This window comes from Puntigrus tetrazona, chromosome 2 (genome assembly GCF_018831695.1).
Source record: "Puntigrus tetrazona isolate hp1 chromosome 2, ASM1883169v1, whole genome shotgun sequence".
Classification (NCBI taxonomy): Eukaryota; Metazoa; Chordata; class Actinopteri; order Cypriniformes; family Cyprinidae; genus Puntigrus; species Puntigrus tetrazona.
This window is the reverse complement of record NC_056700.1, coordinates 9507852-9521658: the sequence shown is the minus strand read 5'-3', so window position 1 is coordinate 9521658 and position 13807 is coordinate 9507852. Positions and strand designations below refer to the sequence as shown.

The 13807-nt window shown below is 36.9% G+C and overlaps 1 protein-coding gene across 2 annotated transcripts in view; it reads left to right on the top strand.

The window, feature by feature from the left end:
- The first annotated feature begins 1877 nt into the window (after positions 1 to 1877).
- plppr5a (phospholipid phosphatase related 5a) overlaps positions 1878 to 13807 on the top strand; it is a 28219-nt gene continuing 16289 nt past the window's right edge. Inside the window, exons 1-3 of one of the 2 annotated variants that reach the window (XM_043255868.1) lie at positions 1878 to 2483; positions 8451 to 8583; positions 11009 to 11259. In XM_043255868.1, coding sequence (XP_043111803.1) covers positions 2280 to 2483; positions 8451 to 8583; positions 11009 to 11259 — 588 coding nt within the window. In that variant the 5' untranslated portion in view covers positions 1878 to 2279. The remainder of the gene's footprint in view (positions 2484 to 8450; positions 8584 to 11008; positions 11260 to 13807) is intronic. The other variant, XM_043255872.1, reaches the window with a different exon arrangement.

The following is a 13807-nucleotide window of genomic DNA, read 5'->3' as shown; positions in this document are numbered from 1 at the left end:
TACTCTGTTCTCCTGATAGCGCTAATACACAATGGTTAACTTCTGCTGGAAAGAGGGAAGATTCTAAAGAGAGGAATGGAGATCGGGAAAGGGCTGCGGGCCGGGACTCGACTTGGGCGAAATCTTAAGACCAGGGGAAAAAAACCCAGGAATACATATTTAACGCTGGTGGATCGTAATTAGGTTTTAAGTACTGCTTCAAAACGCTAAAAAGGAGAAACAGGACCAAAAGACAAAAAATAGTAAATAGGCAGTTTATAAAAAAAAAAATTTGTTTAATTGATTTAAATCTGCACAAAAATCTGGATCTGACAGACTGTCCGTTAAGACAAAGATTGACCCTCGACCCAAATTAAGGACTTTACTGATGTCGTCTGCAGGCCAATAACCATAAGACAGATTCTGTGAGAGAAGAACAGAAAATGTGTTTAAATGTCACATCTGTAACGTAATCTGTTTGTAATTTGCAAGAGAGCACCAAACACTGGGCACTGAAAGGTGGAAGAAAGTTTTGAAAGTTCTGAAGATGTTTTCAGTGGAGGAGGCTCCATCATGATGTGGTGTGCTTTTTTAATGGATCTTCAGGCATCAAATGAGGGTGGAGTATGTGGACATGTTGCTGGGGCATCTCTGTCCACTGAAGACCAACAGGTCAACACTGTAGATCACAACAACCACTTGATGAAGGACTTTTTCCAGGAGAACAAGGTTGATCTTTTGGACCACCCTGCATGTTCTCCTGATCTTTTTTGATTCTACGACTTCAAGTGAACTTCAACCTGAATACGAAATATGAAATATGAATGCTTGTAACGTTTCCCTATTTTGTTCAGGAGTATATAAAGAGTTTTAACTTTAATTGTAAGATAAATAATAAATCAATAAATGCATTTCTCAGAATGCTTCAGATGTTCAGGCAAAAAAAGAGAGAAAATAAAACATAATAAAAGCCAATAAGAGTGTTTTGTGCGCATGTGTGTGTGTTTGTATGACCGTGTGTGTGCTCAAAACAAGCCTCGTTAAAACGCAATATAATATGTGACAAAACTGTACCAGGTCAACAAACGAATAAAGGAACAAATTAAAATACTATATTATTAACAAGCAGAGAATGCAATTTATTATAAATAAAATAATGAAATATATACCATTTAAAATGATTATATAATAAAAATGCATCACATTGAAATGATTCTGCAGAAATGTAGCTACATTTTAATCATTGCATTTATTTATTGTATGTTCGTTTATTTAATCACGCTTTATGTTTGATCGCACCCATGGGTTGAATTTATTATTGAGGATTTCATTAAAATAGCACTATTGGCCAAGGCTTGTTTATCTCTCCCTGAATACTTTGGTGCAGTTTCAAAACATAAAAAAAGAAAGTATATTGAATGAAGCACCAAACGCTGCATCAAACCAATGCTATACACAATTCTCAAAGTCGTGACTTTCACAAGTTGCTTTCACACTTCATGATATTTTGGGGAGTCATGAAATTGCCCGTGGTTTGCATTTACACACATTACGCAATATTTCACTAGTAAGGATCCCTGACAACAAGACCACGACTCTTCTCACTGGAATGTTTCAGTTTACATTTTTACAGTGTAGATTTTTTTTGTTGTTGTTGCTTTATTAAAATCATTTTCAAAGCATGACTTTTGTCCATTCACAAGAGGGCAGCAGAGCACAATCCCTATCTGATCATCATTTCAGTCCGAACAGCATGCCAATAACTTGCCCTAAAAAAGAAACTCAGCTAGCCTAATTTTGCGTGTGACCGATGCATCCACAAGGTTTATCTCATTTTCATTCAAGATCGAACAAAAACGCTTCAACTGAGCGGCTGGACGTCGGTCGTCGTACTTTTGTAATATTGCTAATAATGAAGAGGAATTAGTTTGACGGGTCCTCATAATAAGTGAGACTTCCCAGTGAAAGCCGAGGAGAACGAAGTACACGGTAATCGATAAAAATGTAACTTAAACGGTTCAAGTTCGCGTTTTCGCAGGCACCCCATCACTTATTGAAGTGAGGCACGCCTACAGCGCGCGCGGCTGCCCAGTTCCTCCTCACAGAATCCAGCGCGCTTTACGGCGCTCACACACTGTCACTGACACAATGCGCTGCTATTTCTGGCGGATTTACTCCGGAGGAGTAACAGTGGAATAACAGGAAATCATGCCAGTGCCGTCGTAGGAGCCGACCGAAGACTCTCCACTTCTTTCCCGGGATTGATCTTTTTTTTTTTGTTTGTTTAACCCTCATTCGCAATGCTTTACTTTCAGCTGGTGATCATGGCAGGGACTGTCATGCTGGCGTACTACTTTGAGTACACCGACACTTTCAGCGTGCACATCCAGGGATTTTTCTGTCACGATAATGCCTACACGAAGCCCTATCTCGGACCGGAGGAGTCCAGTGCGATCCCCCCGGCCATCCTGTACGCGGTGGTCGCGGGGGTCCCGGCGCTCGTGGTGAGTTAGTGCGCATTAAAGGTTAAAGGAGTTTTGAATAAGCAGTGCGGTAAATGTTAATCAGCTTGAGAATTGTAGATTGCCCTGGCGGACAGAGTCTCGGTCAGCCTTGCCTGCAAAGTTAGGATAACGCAACGCTTAACACATCTATTATGTATATTAATCAATAATATGAATTAAAGAAATGAATTATCCAGTGTGTTTTCTGATTATAGGCTATTGTGTATTTGCACTTTAGTATATAAGACCTGGGTGGTCAGTATATATAATTGGAGGAGGTATCTGTTTTAAAGGATTTTTATTTAGAAAGAACACATTGGTTTGATCAAAGGTGACTGTTAACAAATTTATTATGTTACAAAAGTTGGTTTTAAGTAGATATTGTTGTTTTGAACTTTCCAATAAATGAGAACCCAGAAAACGAACCCATGATTTCTACCAAAATATTATAAACAGCACAGCCATATCTCAGAATTGAAAATGATGATAATACAAAAATGGTTCTTAAACAGCATATTTAGAACGATTTCTGAAGACTGAGGACTAAAGTAAAGTAACTTCTGAAAATTCAGCTTCGCTGTAAGGTGGATAAATTGTGTTTTTACATACAGCGGCCAAAATTTTTACAGCACCCGATCTGAAAATATAGGAAATATTGGCCATTTTCGCCTCCAAAACACGATTTCGATTCATAATGCAGATGGTTGGTATGAACACAACTTTCAGATGAAGTGAGTGGTGCTGTCAAACGATTAAGTCCCAGTTAATCACGATTAATCATTTAACAGCACTAGAAGTGAGTCATGCTATTTTTATCCACTTTTCATCAATCATACTGTTTTTATCTTAAGTTTAACATTTGATACGTCCACCCTTTGCAGCAATTACAGAAGCACAGAACTTCAACACTAATGTTATCCCATGCCTTTCTTAAACTCAAACCAAAGGCTCTCTTTTGAATGTAGAGATCTGTGCAGTTTATTTTCCAACTCGCCCCAAATTTGCTCAGTGGGTTTGAGGAGACCAGTTAATCATTTTCTGTGTTCCAGCAGATTCCTTCCATCGCAGTTAGTTCAGGCAGATGTTGGTTTTATGGGCATTGTAATGGCTAATTTAACTGAAACCTCCTAAATATGCCAAGTGTTCTAACAATTTTGGCCACCTCTAAAAATATACAAAAAAAAAGCTACATAAAAATGTATAAACATTTCACAGTATTAATGTTTTACTGTATTTTTGGTTTAAAAAGGTGCCTTGGCGAATTTAAGAAATGTCTCTCTAAAACAATCCAAAAAAAAGTACAGACCCCGGACTTTTGAGTGATAGTGTACCTCAGATGCAAAAATAGAAATCAAATAAAACAGTCCTTGACACTTAGTAAGAGTAAAGGCATAAAAATAACAGCATAGTTCAAGAGGTGTTTTTTTTTTTTTATGAAGAATGCTCACGACAAAATCTTTAACTTTAATTTAAGGAGAGTTTGTTATATCGTGGAGATCTCTTTTGAAACTCTAGAGGTGACACAAGGTTGCCCCGTACGAACATAAAACATGCAAAGGTCCTATTTAATATAATTGCAAAAATGAAAAATGAAGGAATGAGCTATGATAGATTTGAAAAGTCTGCATCTGCAGGGAGTCATTGGTTAGTGTTCGTCTTAAGAAGCCGCTTTTTGGCTCTAGACGTTAGCTTTCTGTGCCTACAGTATATTAAAAGAGAATTTATGATGAGCAAGATATTGGCAGCTCCGAGGATCAATTAAAGAGCACCGGGATCACCACAGAGCCTCCCTGCTCTCATCTCTCATAAGAATTCCGATGGATTTGCTCAATCGATCTGAAAACACTCGTCCTGGACTTATATTAAGGCCACACAAATTCACCCCCCCAAATGACTATTATTATCACCCATTTGCTGAAAGCATCACTTTTGAGCCAAGTGTGGAGTAAAAACTTCGATCTGGCCTCCAGCGTGCTCTGCGGTGGACAGTAAAGGTCAGATATCAGCCCGACGGGTTCTTGAAGTGCAATGTTTATACAGTGTTAGTCCCAAATATTGCTGGCATGATAAGGCAACTGAAAAGCTTACAAAATCTGAGACTTGAGCGCGAGTGTATTTATTATCCTCGTGTTATTTTAAACTGTGTGAGTGACTGTATTCTGAGGAATACAAATGAAGAAAAATTTTAAAATTTTTCCCCTCAAACAATTACACTTAATGTTGACAGTTTTGACGTTTTAAATACAATCTCGCCATAAAAGCGGTCTATTATTGTGTCCTGCATTACTAGTTTTATGAATATATATGATAGCTTTGTGTGAAACTTTCAGTAGAAATTGAAGCGAAATTCAGAGCCATTCCGTTTTTGAACTTTTCACCTCATAATTCTGACATTTTGTCATAATTTTTACTTGAGAATTTCTTTTCATCTCATAAATTCGTTTTATGTGATCAATTTGATTTGTCAAAAACATCTTTTGCGGTGAAAACAGGATTTCATAGATTTCACCGTTTTCTTCTTTAGTTGTAAAAGCCGTAAAAAATCCTTCATAAGGATAAAGTTGTTTTTATGATACTGGATGGGACAAAATACCAGCGGATTTTTCTAAATGTGTCTTTTCCTGTTTGTTGGAAGAAAAAGGCGATATAGAACTGCGTAGTTTTTGCTTTGTAAATGGAGAAAAAAAACAAGGTCTCAAGACTAAAAGTTGAACATCTTTTGACGCTGCGAGCTCAGAGATCAAAGATGTCCATCTCGTCTAGTGCATGTTCACAAAGAACTATGGAAAAGTAGTGCAGTAGAATGAAAAACGGTCCCTTAATAAGCTCTATATTTAGAGAAGAGCTTAACAAACATACAGCAGCTTGCCATGGCATTTAGACATTCAGTTTTAATGGAAATATTGAAAAACACCCCCTGTCCTATCTCTTGTATGATTTAGTGGTTATATGCACTTTTAGAGTGTTTATATATGCTGACCTGCCAAAGCTGCGATTTCACCATTTTTCATTGCCATTTTTCAGTGTGCTTTTACCTATGTACCTACCCGGTTTTAAATGACACACCATTTTTCACCCTTTTTAACTGTCAGTGTAGAAGGTTCTTGAGCAAACCGAATGGATTCATCACTGTGCACTGACTGACCTTTGGCAATTGTTCCAGACAGATGTGAAACCTGCCAGACAGAGAGTTTTAACTGTTATAATAGGATTCGACTCACACTGCTCTCCCCAATTTCAATGTGACCAACCACAAACAACCAGAAATATCATCTGAACACTTTCCAAAGCTTAAACTGCGCTTAAGGCTTTTAAAAAAAAAAAAAAAAAAAAAAAGCTTGGTCTGAACCTTAATATGATCCAGACCTTCCTCTCTGCTATTCATTTAGAAACAAATAACTATGAAAAATGCATTATACTATTATTGTGACATAAAGCATGCCAAGACCGAAATTATATGTTAGGATGAATTATAAATTGGCATGAAATTCTTTCATACTGATTACTAACTGTGCAAGAGCTCTGGAATAAATCGAACGCTAGGGCAGGAGTTTTAAAAACTTTTGATGCAGGTGCGTTGTACTTACTGGATGGGATTGACTTGACTCCGGGCCATGTGGAGTTGGAAGCAGAAAGCAGATTAATAGAATTCATCTTTGGGGCTGCTTCTCACTTTCTTCGTATTAAATATGAATATGAAAACAAATAAAAAATAAATTAAAGAACTTTGGGAGAGCCCATGTGCCAGTAAGAGAAACCGTCTCACTAATCAGGTTTGGCTTTTTGACATTATGAGGCAGGACGACACGATTAAAATCGAATAGTGTATGCCCACAGTCTATGCCATGCTAATCCACATCCACAGTCCCAAAAATGCACAATTCTTTTTGTACACGTCGCAAAATGATTTGTTGTCTCCTGTTCATTGACAGACCAGACCATATTCATCGTTGTTTTTGAAAAAGTATATTCATAAATCTCAGAGTTTACCAGTTTATGTATTATTTTCTATGGCGATCTAAAGGAAAAAACAAATATTCCATTCTGCAATATGGGTCTTGGGTGATTTATACAGCACCTCTAACTTTCCAATTCAAAGTTTCTACATTTAATCAATGCAGTTTGTCTTATTGTGCATTCCTCAGGTAATCAATAAAGAAAAGAGATTTATGCTGCAGTACTAACAAGCGATGTCAAAGTGATATATCCTTAGACTCTTGGCGTAGTGTTCCGACTTCAAAAGCTCGCTCAGCCGTGCTAATATTGAGATATCACTGATGTTGTAAAACGAGTTTGCTGCACTGTTGAGTTGGCTCAAGAGTTCACAAGTTCACCCGTCACTTTCTGTGTTTTTTTTCACATTGGTAAAAGTATTGGAATAAGGGCGCTCTTCTGCAGCTGGTGTCTTTGCATGCTGTGAAACGGTTAGTTGCAGACACTATTATCCTAAGTGACGTAATACAAAGTTGTTAACAGAGGATATGTAGCAAGAAAACAGAAAGTGCACAATTATGCAGTTGAGAATAAAAAAGGTCTTGCGATTGCTTTGAATCGCTGGAAAAAAGGCCTTGATCAACATTGGTTAACTGAAGACGAGTTTCAGCTAGTTTCGTCTTCCCTTGTCCACATCTCTGACAACTTTGCAAAAATTTTCTTTTTAGGGGTTCATCAACTTATCATTGAAGCAGCATCCTCAAAGTTGCATCTTTTTATCTCTAAAAGGTTCGTCGTGTACAGATCATAGCAGTAATCTATTTCACTGACAGTGCAAACTTGGAACTTTTTAAAAATAATGTGAAAAATATTGACAGTTACAAGTCAAAGTTGAATTCATGCCAAACACTGAATGAAAGCAAGGAAAACGTTTATTTATTTATTTACACACACACACACACAGTGGCAAGAGTGAGTTTGAAAATACTAAAAATGCCAAGTTCTGTCAAAAACTGGTGATTAACGCAAACTAACGATATTTACAGCATTAAAGGAATAGTTCACCCAAAAATTAAAGTTCTGTCATCGTTTACTTACCATCGAGTAGTTTCAAATCTGTTTGAATTTTTTGTTCTGCTGAACACAAAGGAAGATATTTTGAAAATTGAAAAAAGAAAGAGTGTAACCAGACAAGATTTAGTACTACTGGAGGAACTATTTCTTTAAACTAGTTGGCACAAGCTGATTGGTTCACGCTGCATACACAGCCAGTGAGCTTGATGCTTTACATTTAAATGACTGGTTAGCATTCACCAGAGCAGTTCACAGCGCACTTTTAGAGTTCCTCTGAAACCCTTCACCATCCCCAGCTCCACCTGTATCACCAAAATCTAATATATTGTGCAGCTACTTAAAAGACTTATGACCAATTCGGGACCATCCCTCGCCACAGATGCTACAGTTTATCAACATGTCTGGGTTGTTTTTACAGTACAGCATTCATTAGGTCATGCCATAGCGTCTTATTCTCCATAAAGTTGACTTTACAGGATTCGGTGCATTTGTCATTGATGCAAGCGATCTGAAAGGACCCGGGTTGCTTATAAATAGTGCTGAACCAATTTATAGCAAGTTATCAGAAAACCCCCATAGCTTTCTGCATCTTTATTCTTTCAAACTCTCCCAGCGCTAATTGCGAGTGTTTTTTCATGCTTCCTTTGACCCTGGTGCACCCTGCCAGTTTGGCAAAATCAAGTTCAAGACCTCGCTGGGAACTGGCATCTGGCCGGCACGAAATCAACCTCTAATCATTTCCATTGTGTTCATGAATTGGTCTTTATACGTGTTCCCGTGTCACAAATCGCCGAAATATAGCCTGATTTTGTCTACGAGCCTAGAGAATTAGATTTTAGCTTAGTTTAGATATTAGTTCTAAGCAAAGGTTAAGGAAAAAGCAAAGAAGAAAGAGCGCGTACAAACAAAATGCACCATTAAAAGCCTCTTATTTGGTTTTTGTTGCTGTTTTGTCTGCAGATTACAGTGACAGAGTCCGTACTCTTCTTGCTGCAGTATGTCTCTGAGGATCTAGACAACCGAGAGAAGATCATTGTGATGGGCGACTGTTGTTACCTAAACCCTCTGGTCCGAAGGACATTTCGCTTTCTTGGTATGTCTTCACAGATGGAAGCGCACCAATTTGGGCAAAAGCAGATTTCGATTTTTTCCTTTCCTTCTGCGTCTGCGCTCGGAGCAGAACAAAGGCAAACCGAGATGTCAGACGCACATACAGTGCTCGCAAGTTTCTCGTGTGGGGCAGACGATACACTCATGGTTCATGTCAAAGCATTCTCTTCTATTATTTATGAGATCTCTTCTGCAGAGAGGAGTTGAGGGGGAAAAATATGGGATGTTCCTTTCCCTGAAATCAGACCAAAACAGGTTCATAAATCCAGTAGACGGCTAGGCGCTAAAAAGAAGCGTAGCCACATTACATTTCAATTAGCCTCTTTTCGGTATTCGTTCAATCTTATAAAACCAAAATAGTTTCAGATTTCAAAAGTGTATTCATTTTTCTGAGCGTCTTCTATTGAACATGACAGTAGTTGTTTATCAGGATTGACAAGAACGTAATACTTTAAATGTGTTTAAGAACCGACTCACATGTCTGAAGTGCAGTGGCGATTATTACTATTATTATTATTATTATTATTATTATTATTAATGTTGTATAGTTTTCGTAAAGCATTCCAGATTGTGTTAGTCTGCTTCATTGTCCACAATCTAGCTTTTAAAAGATGACTTTTAAAAAACCACGGTGTCCCGAGCGTGACCCTTTAACAAATTTATCCCGAAAACAAACACTGCAATTGTAATAATGCAGTAAGTGTTAGTGTGATGTTGCATAGTTTCTGCGTTATTCCTGCACAGTAAATTCACCGGCTTTTCTGTTATGCAGCTCATCTCACTTTCCATTTAAGTGTGCAATCATGTAGTTTTACGAACCATATGATTGCACTTGAATTTTGTAGTGAGAACATTTCAGCTGAAGTTCAGTGCTGCGCCACATTAGATTTCTGGTTAAAAGATGGAGTCCTCTGGAGCATAATGAATAAGCTTGTTAATGTGGGGGCCGACGGAGGAGCTGTGAGAGTAAACTGACAGCGGTAGCGCTCATTGTAAACTAGTTTCTGTCTGCTCCAAGCTCTGCTCATAGTCAACATTCAACGTGACAAAGCTGCCCACGCTTAGATTAAGATTTGAGTACCAATCCTCTGCTTTCGGGCCTAATATTCTAGTTGTAAATAATATGGAAATGCTCCCAGCATCTGAATGGGCTGAGGCGATTCCAGTTTGGCATCACTGAGATTTTAGGATAGGTTTCTTTTGTTGTTACATTAATTATGAAAAATAACGTGCAGTTAATCACGCCACTTGAACAATATTCATACTAATGTTCAGAATTTGAAATGAGAAAAAAACATTAGTTGCATAAAATGAAAAGTGACAGTGAATATTTTACAAATGTTTATATTCACCCTGAAACTGAATTCTGAACAAAATGCAGAGCTGTTCCCACAATAATTTTAAACATAAGAACTTTCTGAATACTGACGAGAATAATCTCTTCTCTTCTCTTCTCTTCTCTTCTCTTCTCTTCTCTTCTCTTCTCTTCTCTTCTCTTCTCTTCTCTTCTCTTCTCTTCTCTTCTCTTCTCTTCTCTTCTCTTCCAAACCAGAGAATTAGAATCATTTCTGAAGGACATTAGTTAGTTTGAAGTTTGAAGTTAGTTTGAACAAATAAAAAACACATAAATAAATGATTTTAAAATATTTGAAGAGTTTATTTGCACGAACAGATAACACGGTTAAAAAATTTTTTTTAGTATTTATTAGTGGTATTTTATTATTACCTGCATTTTTTTACTACATGGTCTCATTGCATAAATGTATCTGTCTGCATGTTTTAGAGTGTGTTTTGTTTATATATATACATATATGGTTTTTCATAGACGGTGGGTTTGTTTGGCAACTTGGTATGTCAGTTTTTTGTCAGTTTTATGTCAGTTAACACTGTCGGGTAGGTTTAGGGTTTGATTTGGATTAGGGCATATTTCCAACACGATACATTCTTAACTTTTAATGGCAGTCCCCAGATATTTAACGTAATAAAAACACAGCAATACGTACCTATATCAATGTAATAAAAATGTGCCAGGGTTCACATATTGTACATGTGTTTTAGCACCACTCAATGGACGTTTCTGTTTGAAACTGTGGCAAAACATGCAGTAAGACATGTAAAAAGGCCACAGAGGTACATATTTTTACGAGACCAGGTTTCTTGTTTTTTAACCAAATTAAAATAACCCAACTGCACGATTAAACCAATGAATACAAAATGAAATTGATTTTTGAAAATGTTACTCTTCATTTTAAAATATAATATTTAATAATAATGCCGGTTTTACTCTATTTTTTATCAAATAAATGCTTGTTGACCATAGAATATTCAAAAATACAAAATATCTCAACAACCTCAATCTTTTAAACACTAGTGTGAAATCACAGATTAGTGTTTTTGTGTTCCACCAGGTGTGTACGCATTTGGCCTCTTTGCCACAGACATCTTTGTAAATGCCGGACAGGTGGTAACAGGAAATCTATCTCCATACTTCCTGACGGTGTGCAAACCCAACTACACAGCGCTGGGGTGCCAACAGGTGGTGCGTTTCATCAGCCAACAGGAACCCTGCACGGGCAACGAGGATGAAATCCTACATGCTCGCAAATCCTTTCCATCCAAAGAGGCGGCCATCAGTGTTTATGCAGCTCTTTATGTTGCCGTGAGTGAACTTGACATATACGCATAAAAAGATATGAGTCAAACTCATTATTGTTCATTTTTTACTATTTATTAACTAAAAAAAGAACATAAAATGCAAATCTGATTCAAAGCATCAAAGGTCACGGTTTGAATTTGCAATTTAAGAACGTTAAATCAGGGAGGAAAACACAACATACATAAATAAGGGTCTGTCAGAATGTGGAAAATCAATATTTAAAACTAAATTTGACATTATATGAAAGGCCCAGAGAAGAATAAAACAATAATTAAATATTCTAATGTAATTTAATATGACGTATAAAGGAAATAAATAATACATTATGATCTCTTCCTAAAAGATATGCATAGCTTTTGCAAGTAGTTCTAGGAAGATTTTATAAAAGCGCAGTATTTTTAATGCCTGAGGGCATTGTGTCCTTTTTAACATTTAGTTTGTACATCACTGATTATTCAGAATGACTTGTGATTATGCTAATCTTATAAAATTGTTGTCCGATTTAAGATTTAACAAAGAGCATAAAAGGATTTTGCTCCAACACGCCTTCAAATTCAAATGAGAGAAGCCTTTCATCCATGCTATGGTATTGATCCAGGCATGAATTAGGTTTCATGGTTTTTTTTTTTCAAAAATGGTGCCACTTTTTATAAGCCATTTTCCATTTATTCTTGAAGTCCAGGGCCATCCCAGCTACACAGCACTCATTTTGGACACAGAAAATTGATTTTCATTTTCCATCAGTTCTCCCGAGGTGTTTAAGTTGCTTTCCTTCGCTCTCTGATTCTCGATCATGTTAACATCTGTGGTGATCTGTAAGATTTAGTACAGGGGTGTCCGATCCTGCTCCTGGAGGGCCACCTCAATCAAACATGCCCGTATCAGCTAATCAACCGACGTCCAGCTAGGTATCGGGCCTAAACTCTGCAGCACCCCTAATTTAGTTCTATTCAAAGCTTTGCAGAAATGCGTCTACAACTCCTGAGATCAAAGTGATAGAATAATAAATCCATTAGATGTTAGGCAATTTCACAATTTAATATACACAGCAAACGTCACATTTGTGGAACGTCAGAAATGTCTATAGCAAGACATGGAAATAAATAAATAAGAATCATATAAGTACATATTTCTCCTAGCAACCTTGAGACCTTAATCATCTCAATCAAATGAACTGCTCGGGATGACTCCAGTCATTGAATAAATCAGAAATAGTTTACATTCCAAGTAGGCATGTTTTAACAGCCTCAAGGCAGATCCAAATTTCTCATCTGGGAGATGAATTTAATGGGTCTTATGACAATAATAAAATTAATAACTTCCCTATAGACAGAAAAACGTTCATCTGTCATATCCAAATGGCGCTGTGTCATATAATTAGAGGAGAGGAGGAGAATCAATAGATATAGCATGCCTAAGGGCTGCTTTTTAGTTACCTCGTTTGTGCCTGTGATGGAATATCAAAATAGTTCTTTACCTGAAAGTCTAAATTCTTTCACAGCTTACTCGTTCACCTTCATTCCAATCCAATTTCCTATTATCTTTGTGAAGTGTAAGCAAAAAAGGATTCAAAACCTTTACAACATGCCAGAACACAAAAAAATTCGCATCTATAGCTCACATTCAGATAAATATATAAACAAACAATTCAGTCGAGTTGAATGAAACAAATATCATATCTGCTTTTGTCATCAAAAATGTTTTGAATAAGATAAGATACGAATGAGTAATTTCAGGGTTTCTGCAGGTCTTAAAAAGGTCTGAATATTTTTTATTTTAATAGGAAATGATGTTTGGATAGGTTAGTTTGAAGATAATAATATTTTCTATTTAGTCTAAAACAAAAAAGAAAGTTTTTACCATCATCAAATCAATAGAAACCCATTATTTTTTACAAAGTGATTGTTATTGAATTATGTAAAGAATTATGCTGATGTGCACTTCATTTTCTATTTAGATTATCTTTGTCGTCTTCTAACACTCACTTAAAGTTAATCTCTAAAAACACCACTAACAATTTAGTAAAACTGTTAAATGTGATCTTTAGCTAATCTAAGTATCTATTTTTCATACTGTACATTATAATGCCGTGAAGCTTAAATCACTTGCAGGGCTAAAATGATTTCCATTTTCTAGTGTTTTGTTTTTAACCCGTTTAGTATACAGTTATAACACTGAAATGAACCGTAAAGCTTATTGCATTGCCCACAATTTGAATCAATGTATCACCAGACATACAAATGCGAGCTTCCTCAGGATTATAAGCACGCTTGGTAGACTGATGAAGACATCTGTCTGAATGCTCCTGGTGCTTCCTGCTCAAGACATTAATAGTTGTACTTGATCAAAACCTCACAGTGAGATGAATGCCAGACCACCCCCACCTTCCCTTTCTCCCCTAAGGCTTGATTCAGGACAAAAGCAAAGCAGGTTGTCTTCAAATACCACCAGACTAGCCTTCAAATGCCACCCTTCCAGCCAGTGCCAACGTCTTGGATAAACGAAATGATGTAGCTGAACCATGCTACATAATTTGAAATGTTTGCATACA